The 18,739-nt window shown below is 42.8% G+C and overlaps 1 protein-coding gene across 1 annotated transcript in view; it reads right to left on the bottom strand.

Annotated features, from left to right (window-relative positions):
• Positions 1–769: 769 nt before the first annotated feature.
• NUDT3 (nudix hydrolase 3) overlaps positions 770–18,739 on the bottom strand; it is a 127,157-nt gene continuing 109,187 nt past the window's right edge. Inside the window, exons 3-5 of the mRNA XM_057554459.1 lie at positions 13,743–13,787; positions 12,212–12,296; positions 770–8,636 (exon numbers count right to left, since the gene is read on the bottom strand). Coding sequence (XP_057410442.1) covers positions 8,458–8,636; positions 12,212–12,296; positions 13,743–13,787 — 309 coding nt within the window. The 3' untranslated portion in view covers positions 770–8,457. The remainder of the gene's footprint in view (positions 8,637–12,211; positions 12,297–13,742; positions 13,788–18,739) is intronic.

Here is an 18,739-nt window from a genome sequence, read left to right on the forward strand (position 1 = left end):
GGCCAGGGGCCCTCAGTGGATGAACGTGTTTATCTGATTGTGATACACTCTTTATTCTTTCTTCTCCAGCCCTCTCTCCATCCCCAGGTCCACTCCTTGAGTCCGTAAGGCCTGGCATCACAAGTTTCCAGGTGGCTCCTTTCCAACCTCTCCTGCCTCCTCTTCAAACATGGCTGATTCTACATGACTGCCCTGCTCAAGAGCACTTCACATGTATGCAGCCAAACTCCTTGGCCTGGCTTTTGGGGCTTTCCCTAAATTGGCCTCATCATGCTTTATTTTTCAGCCCATAATGCTTGTCATCTGTCTTCGGCCGGAGGGGCACAGCTCACTTGATGTTGCTCTCGCCCTGGCGATGCCCTGCCTGTTCTCTGCCTGCAAGTCCTACCAGCATGCATCTTCAAAACGCCGCTCCAGCCCTTCCTGACTCCACCATGCCCAACTTCTGCTTCCACACAGGAGAGCACCCCTTGTTGTGCTCCCTTGTTGTCCTGGATGTGGCTCACCTCTGTCCCCTCACGCCCCTCTGGGCTCCTAGTGAAGCACTGGGTGTGTGCGGGGGCCTCCCTGGCACTGACTCTCACTACCTGCCTGGGCTTCACTTCATTCCTTACTTGAATTCTCTGAACAGCAAATCTTCCATGCGGCCACCTCTGACCTCTGGGGCAACTCTCAAGAGTCCAGCAGAGGGTGGTGGTAAAATCAAAAGAAGACTGATGAGAAGGACTCGAGGAAAACTTTTAGAAAGAAACCAGACACTAAGCAGGGATGTGTGTGAAATACTGGTTTTTATTGGTTGGCACAATATTACAACCTACAGTTCCAATGCCCTTCCCTCCCACACAGTTCAAGTGGAAAGAAACTGATTAACACAGAAAGGAACAGCACACTCACAGGTTTAAGCATTTGTTTTTATAAAAAGGAGTCGGATATAGGGGTGGTGGGATTTTAGGGATAGTACCAGAGCTCCAGCTAGACTATGGGGGAGGGCTTTGCTGTCCTCTGCTGCCGGCGCACATGAGGGGATGCTTTAGTAAGGGGATGGTTACACATGGCTGGCTGGCTATTAAAGGGGGGAAAGGGGGACTTGCATCTGCTGTGCACCTGTCTCAGACCCAAACCTGGACTTTCTTTTCAGCCCTCCTCCACAACCCGCCTGCCCCCACGGGAAAGAGAGGTATGAAGGAAGCCTAAGAACAGCCTCCTAGAGAAAGGGATGCAGGAAAACTCAGTTTCCTTCCACTTCCTCTGGACCCATTCTGCTCCCCTCAGCTCCTAAGAGCACTGAGAGACTGGGGAAGAAGCCAGGCCTGGGCAGGCGGCTCCAAGTGGGCAGGGAGGAAAACTCGCTTTTCCATACAATACCAAGCAAGGTTGTTTTGCAAACGAAAAAATGGAAAACAAGACCATGCACCCCTGGGTCAGGAGCTCCTACGTCCTGGAGCACATTTGGATAGGGGTAAGGGCGACGTTATTCCAAACCCCAGTTGTGGAAGGTCCCAAGAGGTTAAGGGACCATAACCAACCCCTCCTCCCACACGAGCGCCTTTCCTTGGATTCCCTGGGGTTTTGTTGAGCTCATCTGGGGTTATTCTGCTACCCTCTCCAAGGATGAGTACTCAGCCCATTGGCCACTCCACTTTCTACCCTTTCTACAAATATACAGCACACTGCCTAAACAGGTGATCCATTCTCACTCTGCAGAATGGTCACCAAGGAACCAGGTGACCTAGGGGTGGAAAGGCTAAGTTGTTTGCTTTTCTGGGTGGTCCTGATGAAAGGGGACAGCAGTGGAGTTCCGGTGGAATCAGAATAGTCTGGTTTGAGTCTGTGAGATCCCCAGGGGACTGGTCCCTGGGTACAGGGGCCCCTGGCTCTCTGTCTCAGTTCTGGAGACTTGGTCATTTAGGCCTCAGCTAAAACATGAGGGGAGAGGGACAAAGACTTTGTCCTTCAGAAAAAGTTAAACTCAATACACCTTGGCTACTTTACCTCCATCCAAAGGGTTCCCTGGAAACACCTGTTGAACTTGGCCAAAGGGAGACTGCACCTGCGTGATACACTCACGAAGACAGGGTTTGGAAGCACCTCTAGTTCATCTGTTTCAGAACTGGAATGGTCCCAGGGAGTTTAACCCTTCTGGTGCTGATGGTAGATGAGTGGAGTGGAGGTGAGCAGAGTTAGGAAACCCCTCAAATACGCCTTATGCTGTTTGGAGATCATACCCTGTAGCTCAGCAAATAGAGCTGGGGCCTCACTGCTTCTTCCTTAGAGCCCATCCCCTACCAAGGTGATTGGGTAGGATGGGAAAAAGGTCCTTGAAATAAAGACTGGACTCTTTATACAAAGTCAAGTATAAAGATGCTACTAATGGGCTTCCACGTCCTCCCTCTGAAACACTTGGGTAGGCCAGAGATACCTGCTTTACTTTTACAACATCCTCAAATGCTCCTACTTCCTTAAACACATGGTATACACTGGTAGTTATCTTTAAGATAGATGCACTAACTGACATTTTATTTATTTTAACCACCAACTTTTTCTTCAATTATAAATCAGTTTGAATGTTTTCAGACCATGAGACAATAAAAACAGACCTGACATTTATAAAACTGCACCCCCACACTGTGTCTCTTTTATAATAGAGTGGACCAACTGTTTTTCTAACTACAAAATGCAACACTATGCAACTGCTGGGCCCTAGACTCCCTCGTGAATCTGTGCCCTGAGCAGCACATCTACGTCCATGAACGGGTGAGTGAAAGGGTGACGTTCTCAGAGGCGAAACCAAACACCTGAAGCAAACTGGATTTTGGAGGAGAGAATCCCTTTGGATTCTGAGCAAAAAATGCTCTCAGTCACGTGGGAGGAGGCAAAAGGGCAGGTTTGTGTCTGCGGTGCGCAGGCTCATATCAGTATTACTTCCTGTAAGGACTTGCAGTCAACCTCAATGGAGAAATGCCTTCCTGAAGGTGAGCCACTCCACCCCACTCTACAGACAGGGGAGTCCAGTCTCAAGGCACAGCATCGGGAATGGGTATCTTGCTTTCTTCCCCAGAAGTTCCAAAGACTTAAGATTTTGATCTTAATGCCTGATTGGGGCCTCAAGGCCAGAAGAGTGATTTTACTGTATTGTTGAAATGTTCCCTGAAAGGCGCATCCCATGGATAATGTCCACAGATGGTGAGCAATTTAGTAGGTAATTGTTCCACAACCAGAATTTATGTTCCCCAACTCAAATGTTAATAGAATCTTCACATCTGGCCTGGCTGCAGTGGGGGTGGAAGGACAGGCAGCACATCAAAATGGTGATGAACCTGGAAAATGACAAGGCTGCTGCTTTTGTATCTTTTAAAGCCTATCTCCAGGGGGTTAAATGCCTTTTTTTTTGCTGTTCTAGTGGCCCCTGTTTGGGGTTAAGAACTGGGAATGTAAACTGAAGGAAACCTATTTAATTAAACAACCTAATTGCTGGAGGAACAGAAGCAATGACTCGCCACCTTCTAGATATTAATCTTGCTTTTTCAGCCAAAAGCACTTCCTTCTTCCGCAGAGGCCCTCCTGCTGTGCTCAATTCTGAGTTAAGGAGGCTTTCCTTTGTGCTCCCCTTGCCAGGTGGACAGTCTCATTTTCTAGGACAAGCTCAGGCTCACAGATCATCACTATCAACAAAGATTTAGGGGTGAGACATGCCCTTTTCACTTCAAAAGCTTCATGTAGCAGACACACAAAATCAAATCACGTGACTGCCAGCCTCAGCTCAAGGAGTCTGTTAGAATCAACTCCAAATGGGATTCTTTATTTCTCTTTTTATTTATTAATTTTTAAGGGGATTAGGAGGACAAACTATTGGATTACTCTGAAGGTGAGAGGTATCATTTTTTAAATGTCTTGATTAGGCTTTACCCATCCCTGAAAGGTTATCAAGCTAATGCAAAAACATTGTCGAAGTGTGAAGCTGCCTTTTCAGAGACAGGAGTGGAAGGCTCCTGGCTTCCAAAGGAGAGTCTGCCTAAAAGCAGGTTCCCAGGGCCTGTGATGACCTCAAGTCAACCTGATGTAGTATATTCTATAGATTGCAGTATTTAGCAATTCACAATTTACTTGATAATCTCAAATGTCTTACTGCTTTAGGTGACATGTCAGGTGACGTGGAATACACAGCTCTTCTGGATGGTGTGGTCTCTGTTGCAAGCTCACCCCAGAGTGCAGAGGCTGACTCTGGGGTGCTTTCCCACCTACCTCAAGTGAGGGGGGGGTGCCCTGATGGAGCAAGGCTGACGCCACTAAGGTCGACAGCTGCAGAGCCTTGGGGAAATAGGTTCCATCCCAGCAGTGCTCAGAAGAAACGACCGCCACCCCAACTGGGCAGTATAAACTGCACAGCCTCAGGTCTGACTTCTTTTAGAGTCTTCAAGAATAAGAACTCAAAGAGCCATTTGCATTATTTAATCACCATTAAACAATCTCCTCTCCCTAGAAATGCTTGAGTTGACTATCCTGCATGTCTCCTATTTTTTGTAAAGATGTGGATGTGAAATGCAGGTGGGACCAGGATGGAGCTATATTATCAAACTCTCATTTCTCTTTAAGCAAAAATTCATCCCACTGTGGAGATTTCTCCAGGTATTTCTTCTAATGCTAAATTCACTCTCAACTAGGATGGGCTTAGAGAACACTTCAGAAATATTAAAAATCATACAGTTGTGACAAAAATCACATTGTGGTTATTAAATCCTTTTTGTAAATGAAAAAAATATGGCTCAGGCTAAGCTGTTTTGAAAAAAAGATCAGGTGGGAAGATCAACAAAGGTATTAACACAGCACTAGACGGAAATGACAAATATGTTAAGTACAAGGTGTGAAACGCACATCCATGTCCATCAGAAGACCGATTACTCCCCTCTGTTGAAGAGGTTTAGAAGAAGCCCCCAATGAGCACTGTACGTGGAGAAGAGAAAGGGGAAGCAGAAGGAGGAAGTGTGGGGTTCTATGGGGAACTTCTTCCTCCTCGAATTCTAAAAACAAAAGGTGACTTTTTTTTTCTTCTAAGCAAGTCTAAGAGACTTTACATGGGCTGACTCCTAACACTGAAACAGAAAATATTTCTCTGCCATGAAGGAACTTGACTATGTAGCAAGAGTGTACAAAAAACTGCAAACACTCTCAGAGGGCAGTGACCCACTCTGCTCCCCAGAGGCTGCGGTAAGCAAGGCCTCCAGTGCCTCGCTTTCCACAGCACTGGCAACGCAATGCAGAGGGCGGAAATCCTGCAGCGAAGCCACCTTCTAGGCCTTGCTCAGCCTTAGCGGGGTGATACTCCCACACTCTCTGATCCCTCCAGATGGCCTCAGCTCAGACTCAGCAGTGAGGGAACCCTCTCCTCGCAGGGCAGATGGGGCAGCAGACACTTGTAAAAATAAAACAGTCAATTCAGTAACTTTTCCATCCTGTTATGTTTACCATGAGAAAAAACAGGACTCCTCTTTCACGGGCTGCACTGTTCTGAGAGGCTACCAGAAAACCTAACGTGGCTGACTCCTGGTAGTCCTCTTTCTCTCTTACACACACACACACACACACACACACACACACACACACACACTCACTCACTCACACAAAGTCCTGGTCCAAAAAAAATGGCATGATCTCACTGTTGTTTCCCCAAGGGCTGCAATTTATAAACCAAAAACAAATTTTAATTAAAAAAAAAAGCCATTGCTATCTTTCTCCATCCTGAGTATGGAGGACTCTGATGGGCACTCTGGTAATAACCAGAATCTAAGACATGCCTGTTCACTGTGAGAAAGAGACTTTATATCTGCCCTGAACACAGGAACTTGTTTCTGCCAAGCCTGAATAAGGCGAGTACTTGCAGAATTAATGGCAAATCAGTGTTGTCGAAATATTCTGCAAGTAGGGTAAACTTTGAGCTTTCCTCTCTTTTTCCTTGCTTTCTTTGGGGGAGATAGAAAGGTTACTGCAACCATACGTTTAAGTAACGTAGCACAAAAGGGCTGTGACTACACGTCAGGAGATAGCCATGGTGTTTATGGTGCCAGTGAGGGAAAAACACCAACCCCTGCTCACCAGAATCCCAGTGCAACAGATAACTGCACCAGTTTCAACAATTCTGGTGTTGGACAAAGCCTCCTTTTGTCAGTTAAGGAAGCATCAGCACAACCTCTCCAAGTTAACTGCATTAATGGGATCCATTCATGTCACTGACAAATACTTCTTGGCACAGTTCACTTTCCTGACCCAAAGACGCCAACAACAGTCCAAACAGGACTTTGCAGGGTAGTGTATTATTATACCAGCCCAGTGAAAACATCTTCAGATCACTCAAAACTGCACAAATTACTATTAACAATGCAGTTCCTATTTCAAGAGTACTAATCGTTTTCCTGCAAAGCTCTTTCAATCTATGTCATAAAGGTAGAATTTATTTCGAAGATTGTGTTTTGGGGACTCCATTTAGTGCTGAGCTGAACTTATTTTATTGTCCCCTTTATTTATTTGCACAGAACCTCAGAATGCTCTAAATCAGGTAATAAGCAGCAGTGTGTTCGTTTTTAAGTAGGACACATGAACAGTGAGTTGGCATTTAGATTCAAATCCCATGGTGCTTTCTATCCACTGGGACCCTTACTTAGGGACAGGATTCCTTTCCCAGAGGTAGAGCGGTATCCTAAGGAAACTGCCGGCACTGCTTTTTGGCTCTGTGTTTTAAGACTGGGAGATAATATGCAAACCGAGAATAGATAGCAAAAATTTAAGTTCATCAACTGATGTCCCCTAAAACACTGAACATTAAATGACACAGGCCTACCAGATACTACATTTCTTTTAGTGGGAGGGAAGAGCAAAAGCTTTTCAAAGTTTGAGTATTTATTAGAATTTTTAAATAAAGAGAACTACGATTTTAATTTCACATCTTGGCTATGTTTTGACAAAGGAGATGCCACTAAGAGTATAGCAACAAACTCCTGTCCCAAGCCAGGGATTGATCAGTGCCCCCCACCCCCAGCCCCGGTCTCAAGACCCTTTTCTGCATACTTCTCGACTAAACAACACAATTGGCAAATGAAGCCAGCATCAAACCTGTATCAAAAACCAACAAGACAGTTTGCAGGGAGCCAATGCATTATGTTGCTGTTCTAATAAATGATTAAGCATTCTCCCATACCACTTCTCAGCGGACGATGGACCTTTCACATCCCAGTGGGAGACATATTTAATATTTCTGAGCATGCTCCATGGTGCAATTACAAGTGCTATAACATTACAAAGACAAGCAAACATCTGAATTTTCCTCCTGTGTACTTTTCAGGAACGTTACATGGTTACCCAGAACGGGGACAGGACTGTACAGCTGCACTTGCCAAGTACAGCTGGATGCTTCAGAGCACAAGGACAATATCCAGTTCAGCACGGTGTAAGGCATGGATGCACAGGGAGAGAGGCCTTTGTCGGCGGTAAGTAGCATTACGGAAAAAACTCCAAACCAGCAGGATAGAAACAGTGCTCGACGCTCCAGTTTTTTAGATAGTAATCCCAAGAATCCAGTTCAAATCCCTATAGTCAACATGTAGGGAGGAATTCAATTTCTAGCATTGTTTCTCCAGATCTGAGCTGAGGCCATTTGCTCCTGGCTTGGTAATAAAAAAGAAAATAGGTTTCTTCCTGTTTCTTTCCTGGCATGGAAACACAGCTTCAAGATGAGAAGGCCATGAGTCCTGGGAGCACTATGAAGGTAGCTAAACTCTTCCCATACCCTATATAACTACAGTCGATGACTGGGGAAAAGAGGGAGGACAGGGAACTTTACCTAGCCACTGGCATCAGAAACAACAAAGTAAATTAATTGTGAGGCTCTCCACTTCAGAAACACCCTGAATTTAAAAAACAAAACTTTGAAAAATTAAACACTTAAATCCCTCTTCTAAAAGTCATTTATTTACATATTATATGCCCAGTATATAATGTGTAGATAAATGTATCCTGCAGTGAAAGTGACCAACCTACTGGACTTAACAGCACATTACAGGACAAACTGTTGAAAGATTTCATCTCACGTCGGTATCTTTTAATAAAAAAAAAAAATCTGGCCAGGGCTGGGATGAAACAAACAGGAACACTTCAGAATCCAAGGCAGAGGGAAGGCTGTTTGCCTCTTTAGAGAATTGTAGGGGTGTGAAAAGGGAGAGACAGATCATGCACAAAAGTACTGACAAATTACACACCCACCCCCCACCCCCTCAATAAAAAGAGAAGAAAAAGCCCCATCACTTAACACCAAACAGCAACATTATCAATAAACCCTTTCTCTGCTGCCCATCATGCCTTATTTGAAAGAGGAGGCCTGTGAGGAGAGGTGAAAGAGCAAGGGTGAGAGGGAAGACCTGCACTTCAGTCTAGTTTCCAATTTCCATTTCTCTTACAGGAAATCTTCAGTCATCTGATGCCTGGCATCGAGCTCTGAGCAGAAACTGAGTAAGTGGTGGCCACGAGCGGGGTGCCATTGTTGGCTGAGTAGCCTTGCCTCAACGTTTCAAAATACGATGCTTGCACCGGTTTGTGATACTGCAGCACTTTTATGGCATCTTCTATTTTAAACCATTCCCGCTTCCTTCCTGTCGAGGCAGAGAGAAAAAGAAATTAGTACAAAAGGAAAGCAGCAGGTTTCTGACCCTAAAACTTTTGAGAAAATGTAGAAAAAAACATGGAAACAATGGTTATCAATGTTTCTCTTTTCTTTTTTAAATTGAAGTATAACTGACCTACAACACTATGTTAGTTCCAGGCGTACAACATAGTGATTTGATATTTCTACACATTACAAAATGACCATGATGGTTATCAACATTTAAAAAACATGTAAATCTATTTTTCCTTATTTTCTTTTCTTACAAGGGTGATGCAAGCACACTTTATATGCTTCAAATATTACACAAATGCCTAATGCAGAAAACAGGTAAGAAACCTGAAAACTGAAGAGCTGAAAGTAATTGTGTGAAACCTGCCCTCTAAAGAGAACCACTGCTAGTGGTTTCCTCTTGAGCTCCTGGGCCTCTGAGCCTTCCTCGGCTTGTACATAAGTGCCTGAAGCCCACCAGCATCCCCATCTCCTGAAAAAATAGACATGAGCATCAGCTTCCAGAATTACCAGGATGGCTGACTTGTAATCAGTTATTTATTTTAAAATTTTTGTATAAAGTGATATATCTATAAAAAAGAAAATATTTTCTCAAAAAGAGGCAAATATAATCTCAACACAATCATTATTAACTTTTCAGTGTATTTAAGTTATTTTTTCAAATGCATGTTTTAAAATCCTCCATTATTTTTTCTCTTACAAAAATAACAAAAGATCATTGGTTAAAATTGGGAAAACAGAAGAAAGCATAAATAAGATAATTACCTGTAATCTTATAAACCAGAAGTAACTACTCTTAATACCTTAGTGCATTTGCTTTTCTTTCATCTTATTTGAAAAAGACACAGTTATTTGAGCAACTATAATTGGGATCATGCTTTAAGGTGCTCGGAATCCTCAGAGGCCCTGATGCAGTGCTGTTGTAAGGAACATGGACACTGAAGCTAGTATGCTGGGCTCCAATCACATCAATGGCTCTAATGAGCTGCACAGCTTTGGGCAAGTTACTGAACCTCTCTGTGCCCCACTTTCCTCATCTATAAAATAGAGATAATAAATAGTGCCTATCTCTCAAGTCTGTTGTGAGAGCTAATATGTAAAGCATTTGAACAATACCTGGGACAGAGTACATGCTGTAAGAGTTTGCTTTACTATTACTGTTGTTGTTGTTGCTTCTTTTCCGCTTCACATTGTTTCTTAAGCATTCTTCTCTGTTGTAAAAGTATGACATTTAATGGTTGCATTACATCGTAATATCTAGCATGGATGTAATGTCATTCACTTAACCATTTCCCTATCATTGGACATCAACAGTCTGCAATTTTAGTTATTATAAATAATGCTACACTTTAAAAAAAATCTGAACACTATAGGGCTTGTGATACTATCAAACAGCTTTCCAGAAGGATGTACCGATCCCCAATCCTGCTTTCGTGTGTTGGAATGTCAGTCTTACCACACTCCTGCCAGCGCTGTTAACTTTTGTTTGTCATTGCCAATTCTTTAGGTGAAAACCAGTACCTCATCTTTGTTTTCACTTCAAATTCATGTTTTAAAGTAGTTTTAATTAGTGTATATACAATTCTATACCCTGTTTTCAGTCACCAACACGATCTCATAAGCACTTTCCCATGGTGTAGAGCTTTCCTAAGTATGCGTTTAACAGCTGCCTAACGTTCCATCAGATGAATGGACCTTAGATCACTTAACATTTGCTGACCTGTACATTTTAAGACTCAATTTTTCATCTGAAAAAGGCTCATCTGAAGGAAGGCTCATAGGCTTATTCCCATATTTCAGATTGTTTCATCAGGGTCAATTCTCAGCAGTGGGAGTACAGGTGAAAGGCTTGTTTGGATATTAATAGAGCAATGGTACCTTAAAAATTAGCATCACAAGTGTGTGACTCCCACCCGACAGAGTACTCTGAGGACAGGGCCAGCCACACCACTCACCTCTGTCTCTTTTTCAGGCCCCAGCACCGGCTGTCAAGGAGTCTATTTTTAATATCCCCCTACTGAATTTATTTATACTTAAGTTTACTGCATTCTTACCAAACACAAAGCAATTAAAAGCTGAAGGGCTATGAAATGTCCAGATCAACAGTGTGAGAAGCATGATGGCAAAGCAGATACTATATCTGTTTGCCAATTTACAACAGAAGTTAAATTAATATTACACTTTTCTAGAATATATTTTCCTTCAGAGCTAAAAGATTAAACCATGAGCCAACCATTAAAATCACCTCAATTTTTAGGTCAAAAGACATATATACAGGGCTTCCCTGGTGGCGCAGTGGTTGAGAATCTGCCTGCTAATGCAGGGGACACGGGTTCGAGCCCTGGTCTGGGAAGATCCCACATGCCACGGAGCAGCTGGGCCCGTGAGCCACAACTACTGAGCCTGCGCGTCTGGAGCCTGTGCCCCGCAACGGGAGGGGCCGCGATAGTGAAAGGCCCGCGCACCGCGATGAAGAGTGGCCCCCGCTTGCCGCAACTAGAGAAAGCCCTCGCACGAACCGAAGACCCAACACAGCCAAAAATAAATAAATAAATAAATAAATAAAGTAGCTATAAAATTAAAAAACAAAAAAAACCTGCCAAGATTATCCTTCCAACCTCCTTCAGATGTACTCATGATAGCTGTCTCCAGAGAAATAAACAAAAGGGTATGGAGAGATAGTTCAGTGTAGACCTGGAGCTTGAGCTCCTAAAAAAAAAAAAAAAAAAGACATATATACAGACTTCTCTTGTGGCACAGTGGTTAAGAATCCGCCTGCCAATGCTGAGGACATGGATGGGTTTGATCCCTGGTCCGGGAAGATCCCGCATGCCGCAGAGTAACTAAGCTCATGCACCACAACTACTGAGCCTGCACACCTAGAGCCTGTGCTCCGCAACAAGAGAAGCCACAGCAATGAGAAGCCCATGCACTGCAACAAAGAGTAGCCTCCACTTGCCTCAACTAGAGAAAGCCCATGTGCAGCAACAAAGACCCAACACAGCCAAAACAAAAAAAAAGGACATATACATGCAATAGTGATCTGAGATGAAAGAAAATGGCTCCTTGGGAGAAAGTCGCGTGCACCTGAAGGGTAACATGAATATAACTGGAAACTACTCCCATCACTCTACACTTACTATACAGCTCTGGAGGGAGGGGCTCACACAACCAAACCGACAGTTTTCTCTAACAGTATGAATAAGCACTGCAAGGAACAGCCATGGTCCTGCTCCCGCCTGAGGTTCGTGGCCAGCAGCGGGCCTAGAATTGTGGAGGCCTTGATCAATACCTGCTTGGGAGGATCCAATTTAGTTTTAGAATCAACAGGTCTTATTTTTATGGGCCGCATTTCTAAATGTTGACTATGTACCCAACTCTGGCTTCCTCTTAAACATTTCAAAATAGTACCTTTCACAAGTTCAAAAATGGACATCTTTCTGTTATTTCTTTTCGTTATCAGGCTCTCATTTGTGGTTCTGGGTAATGACCTACGGCACGGCCAGGGCCGGTTGTGGGGAGCTCTTTGGAGGCCATCTGGGGATAACTTACCAATGTTAACTGAGTCTTCCCAGTCTTCCAGCACTTCTGTGACAATGAGCACATAGACATACGTTCTGTGCTTCCTCTCCTGGTTCTGAAGGGCAAAGAGGGACAGAGAAAGAGTTTTTCCTTAAAGAGCTGAGATTATGTAAATGTCCAGAGAGCTCAGACCCAAGGATTCCTTTCATTTTTTATCGTCCTACAATCAGATATGGAATAGCACCAGCTGGCCTATTTAAAACATGCCACACTTGAATCTGAGGGTGAGCTCTTTGCCTGGGCTTCCAAAGCCAAGGCTTTACCCTCTTTTTTCCTTCTCTTTGCCCAAAGTACAACTTCTCAAGAATACTGAGAAAAGGATTTGGGACCTCTTGAGAAAAAGGCACCAAGTAAATTTAACTAGCTAGAACACCAGAAAGAGAAGAGACTGTGGTGGGCAGGGGTCCCATCAAAGTGAGCAAGCTGATTATCTCACACATCTCCCCTCCTCCTACTAACCCTGCTCATCTTTAGTCCCTGATTTCCTACTTTCTCCAAATCTCTACTCCAGCCTATGTCCTTGTTTGTCTCTTGTGCTATAGCTACTTATCTTCCACTTCTCCTCTGTCTCCTCTACACTTATCTACCCCTACTCACATCTTGGGAGGAGAGGAAGCGAGGCAGACACGGGAAAAACAATTCTAACAAATAATTCTAGTTGTTTGGAGGAGATTATGGGATTTTAAAAAGAACGCACGGGCTTCCCTGGTGGCGCAGTGGTTAAGAATCCGCCTGCCAATGCAGGGGACACACGCGTTCGAGCCCTGGTCTGGGAAGATCCCACATGCCGCGGAGCAACTAGGCCCGTGAGACACAACTACTGAGCCTGCGCGTCTGGAGCCTGTGCTCCGCAACGGGAGAGGCCGCAACAGTGAGAGGCCCGCGCACCGCGATGAAGAGTGGCCCCCGCTCTCCGCAAGCGGAGAAAGCCCTCGCACAGAAACGGAGACCCAACACAGCCGTAAATAAATAAATAAATCAAAAAAAAAAAAAAAGAACGCACATTATTCTCTGCTGGTGCTGCACTGTTCTGAAAACTTGGTGAAACAAAGATGGCATCTTTCCTAGATTAAGACTGCAATGGACAATGTTTATGTCCTCCCCCGCCCCCCAATTCATATGTTGAAATCCTAACCACCAAGGTAATAGTATTAGGAGGTAGGGGACAGTGGGAGGTGATGGGGTAATGACAGAAGACCCTCATGAATCGAATTAGTGCTCTTATAAAAGAGACCCCAGAGACATTCCCTCTTCTGCCATGTGAGAACACAGAGAGAAACCGCTGTCTATGAACCAGGAAGTGGGTCCTCACCAGACACTGAATCTGCTGGCATCTTGATCTTGGACTTCCTAGTTTCTAGAACTATGAGAAATCAATTTCTATTGTTTATAAGCCACCCAATTTCTGGTATTTTGTTACGGAAGCCTGAATGGCCCGTGGTAAAGATATATGTGGTTATTAATATGATACCAATTGCACCAAAGATTTTAACAGACTTACCTCAAAAATTCCGACTAATCTTCCCAATGTCCCTTTTACTCCAGCCTGAAAAATAAAAAAGATTCATACATTGACATGGCTTACATTGCTGTCTCATTCTGAATCTTCTCTTTCTTTTTTTTAAAAATAAATTTATTTATTATTTTTGGCTGCGTTGGGTCTTTGTTGCTGCGCGCGGGCTTTCTCTAGTTGCAGCGAGCGGGGGCTACTCTTCCTTGCGGTGCGTGGGCTTCTCATTGCAGTGGCTTCTCTTGTTGAGGAGCGTGGGCTCTAGGCGCACAGGCATCAGTAGTTGTGGCTCGCAGGCTCAGTAGTTGTGGCTTGCGGGCTCTAGAGCGCAGGCTCAGTAGTTGTGGCACACAGGCTTAGCTGCTCCGTGGCATATGGGATCTTCCCGGACCAGGGCTTGAACCCGTGTCCCCTGCATTGGCAGGCGTATTCTTAACCACTGCACCACCAGGGAAGCCCTTCCGTGATTTTTGTTGTTGTTGTTCTTTTAAAATAGAAGTTATTCCTTTATTTACGTTTTGAACATTCTGAAAATATTTAAGTTCTTTGTCAGGTCATGCTATAAAATTCATTTTACCTGAAGTAAATTCATGTTCCAACTGGTGAAGGGCTTACTTGTGACGCTGCTTTCACCAGGCTCTCCAGAGCCAGGTCTTAGAGTGAAAATTTAGGGTTCCTGCTTCAAGGTAATATAGGGAATACTGTAGATAGAGCCCCATCCTTTACTGTGCACTGCATGCTTCCTCTCCCTACCTAGGCCCATATCTTTCTTTCTTTTTTTTATACAGCAGGTTCTTATTAGTTACCTATTTTATACATATTAGTGTATATATGTCAATCCCAATCTCCCAATTCATCCCACCACCACCACCCTCACCACCACTTTCCCCCCTTGGTGTCCATACATTTGTTCTCTACAGCTGCGTCTCTATTTCTGCCTTGCAAACCAGTTCATTTGTACCATTTTTCTAGATTCCACATATATGCATTAATTATATTTGTTTTTCTCTCTCTTACTTCACTCTGTATGACAGTCTCTATGTCCATCCACGTCTCTGCAAATGACCCAATTTCGTTCCATTTTATGGCTGAGTACTATTCCATTGTATATATGTACCACATCTTCTTTATCCATTTGTCTGTCGATGGGCATTTAGGTTGCTTCCATGTCCTGGCTATTGTAAACAGTGGTGCAATGAACACTGGGGTGCATTTGTCTTTTTGAATTATGGTTTCTCAGGGTATATGCCCAGTAGTGGGATTGCTGGGTGATAGGGTAATTCTATTTTTAGTTTCTTAAGGAACCTCCATACTGTTCTCCATAGTGGCTGTATCAATTTACATTCCCAACAACCGTGCAAGAGGGTTCCTTTTTCTCCACACCCTCTCCAGCATTCGTGGTTTGTAGATTTTCTGAGTTTGTAGATTTTCTGATGACGCCCATTCTAACCGGTGTGAGGTGATTACCTCATTGTAGCTTTGATTTGTATTTCTCTAATAATTAGTGATGTTGAGCAGCTCTTCATGTGCCTCTTGTTGGCCCGTATCTTTCTAAAAGTCTCAGCTCCTGGTGTCCTTTCCACTGGGTACTTGGCATCCCCCTTACTCCAAGGGCTCCAGCCACCAGCCATGCAAGGCCACGCAGGCTGCAACTTTCCTCTGCTGTTCTGCAATTCTGCTCTGTTACTGATCTATGGAGGCATCCACTTTGCTTTCGAGTCAGGCTATGTCTTTTTAGCTTTTGCCTTTTATATCTGTCTCTGCTAGGAGTAGAGGGGGTGAGAGGTGAGGGAAAGATTTCCCTGGAAATGCCTGGGGGATGCAGTAACTTGTTTTCTATTACAACTGCCATGTTATTTTGTACAATACATTAAAAATTAAGGCAAATATACTTTCTAAAGACAGTAGGGGCTCAAAAAGTTTGTATAGAATGAACAACAATTTAAAATAAGTACTCCAAAAGTTCTTTAGAGATATTCAATAATAGAAACAACAGAAGCCAATTTAAAGGCCTAGATTCCTAGGCGAGCTATATTTTGAAATTAATTTTTGTTAATTATCTGCCAAGGAATTACTTTCCTTTCTCTTGCCAACATGCGTATTTCTTTTCCTATTCTTTTCCCCATGTGGCTTTTGGTCTACTTCAGTGGAAGTGTGTACCTTTTCTTATTTAAATTGCCTTTCTACATTTTTAGAAATAATTGCACTCCACAGCCAGCTAAGACTAGCTAGACTGTACTTCATGAATTTACCAATGAAGCTGCCTGAACAAGTGGGACGAGCTGGCAGGCTGTCCTCATCTGGAAAGCCAATGCTGTACTCTGATCCTAGGCAGCCCAAACATGCTCAGATCAGCTCCTGAGATGTGTCACCTGTGCTCTTGCCACAGGCCTCCAATGACAGGGCCTGGGAGTAGAGCCATCAGGCTACGAGGGAGGGAGGCCCGCGGTGGGTTGGCGGAGGGGAGGCGGCACAAGGAAAGATTCATAGAGGTTCACAGAAGACATCATTCACATTTCTCTTCTGCAAAGTGGAGAAAGTTCTCTTCAGCAGTTACTGTTCAATTATTTACTTTTCTTAAAAGAAAACAAAAATGCAGAAAAGGAAATAATCTCCAAATTTTAAAGGCATAAATCAACTTAATATTATGACAATACAATATAATTTATTTAAAACTTTTAATTATAGTAATTTCTGCATTCAACACCAACATGTATCTGTGATTTACTCTGTGTCAGAGGCAGTTGGGAAAAGTATAAAAACATTTTTCTTAATGAAATAGATGCATTTTTATAGTCTAGAGTAAATCATATAATGCTGTCATACTGAAATACATTGGCATTTATTTTCACTTCTAATTAATCTAATTAATCACTTCTAATCAACACTAGTTTTGTTTCTTAAATGTTTCTTTCAAGTTTTATTCTTGGAAGATCTACTTGGGAGAATTCTATCTAAGGTGATTCTACCAATGATTATCTATGGTAAAAAGCAAAGAAATATTCCTATATTTACCAGTTTTTAAAACTGGGCTTTAGCAGTTTTCTTAGGAGGAGGCTCCTCCTTTGTAAGAAAATGGATTTCAGTTCTTTGAAGCCCTAGTGCCGATAAGAGGAAGATTCCTCATAGACAAAGGTTCTCCGAGACAGAGTTCACTATAACCATTTTACTTTTTCACAATCTTCCACAGTCCAACTTTCATATCCTAGCTCTCTCTCAAATGCTGCCACAAGCAATTGGAGAGAAATATTTTTATCTCTCATATGATTCTTGCACGCAGGTTGGGGTAGGTGTCAGGGTCACATCTGACAGATATTTGGCTCAGACATTTGGGGATAAGATTTGATTCAGGGTATATGTAAGTTTGGTCCCGTCAGGTTACTGGTATAGACCTGTTTTTCTCAAAATCATATGAAAGCAGTTACAATTTCTGTCTGTATTGTCAAAAGCCCCTAATCCAGAGAAGTCTTTATTTAAAAGCCCATCTTAGCTAGTAGTAAGAATTCCAAATAAAATATCTACTGCCCTTCATTATTCAACTACATGCAGGTGAGTGCTTTCTTGAACTTCAAAGTATACAATATCAATTCTAATACTTGAGGTCTAGTTGACAGAAATTACCTGAGTAACTGGCTACTTTTTAAAAAGGAAAAAAACACAAATGTCTTTTTTCCTTTTGGGGTGTTTTACTGAGATTGGAAGTATTGGGTTGGCTAAAAAGTTCCTTCGGTTTTTAAGTAAAAATAAAAGACACATTTTTCATTCTTACCAAGAACTTTATTGAATAATGTACTCACCATGTTGTTCCACTACCTTCTGCCATTTTTCAGGCAACTTCATAATTCCATCTTCCCAAAACATGTTTTTTTTTTAAACATATTTATTGGGGTTTCCCAAAACTTTTTATCTTTTTGAGCAAAGAACTGTTCTACGTGCCTTTTACAGTCTTCCAGGGAACTGAAATTTTTTCCATTAAGAGAATTATGTAAAGACCGAAATAAACAGAAACCTGAACGTGCAATGTCTGGTGAATATGGTGGATGAATCAGAACTTCCCAGCCAAGCTGTAACAGTTTTTGCCTGGTCGTCAAAGAAACATGCAGTCTTGCGTTATCCTGATGGAAGATTATGCGTTTTCTGTTGACTAATTCCGGATGCTTTTCATCGAGTGCCGCTTTCAGTTGGTCTAACTGGGAGCAGTACTTGTTGGAATTAATCGTTTGGTTTTCTGGAAGGAGCTTATAATAGAGGACTCCCTTCCAATCCCACCATATACACATCACCTTCTTTGGATGAAGACTGGCCTTTGGTGTGGTTGGTGGTGGTTCATTTCGCTTGCCCCAAGATCTCTTCCATTCCACATTATTGTACAGTATCCACTTTTCAACGCCCATCACAATTTGTTTTAAAAACGGAATGTTTTAGTTACGTTTAGGTAGAGAATCATGTGGAAATATGGTCAAGAAGGTTTTTTTCGGTTAACTTATGTGGAACCCAAACATCAAAGCAATTAACATAACCAAACTGGTGCAAATGATTTTCAACACTTGATTTGGACATTTTGAGTATGTCGGCTATCTCCCCCGTGGTATAATGTTGATTGTTCTCAGTTAATGTCTCGATTTGATCGCTATCAACTTCAACTGGTCTACCCGACTGTGGAGCATCGTCCAGCGAGAAATCTCCAGCATAAAACTTTGCAAACCACTTTTGACACGTTCAATCAGTCACAGCACCTTCTCCATACACTGCACAGATCTTTTTTTGTGTTTCAGTTGTGTTTTTACCTTTCTTGAAATAATAATGCATACTGTGTCAGAAATGTTGCTTTTTTTCTTCCATCTTCAATATTAAAATGGCTACACAAAAATTCACCAATTTTGATGTGTTTTTTTTTAATGCACGCGGATGTGACAGCTGCCACAATACAATCTAACAAATTTTTTTTTTTTAACGATTTATTATTTATTTATTTTTGGCTGTGTCGG

Source organism: Balaenoptera acutorostrata, chromosome 10, assembly GCF_949987535.1.
Source record: "Balaenoptera acutorostrata chromosome 10, mBalAcu1.1, whole genome shotgun sequence".
Classification (NCBI taxonomy): Eukaryota; Metazoa; Chordata; class Mammalia; order Artiodactyla; family Balaenopteridae; genus Balaenoptera; species Balaenoptera acutorostrata.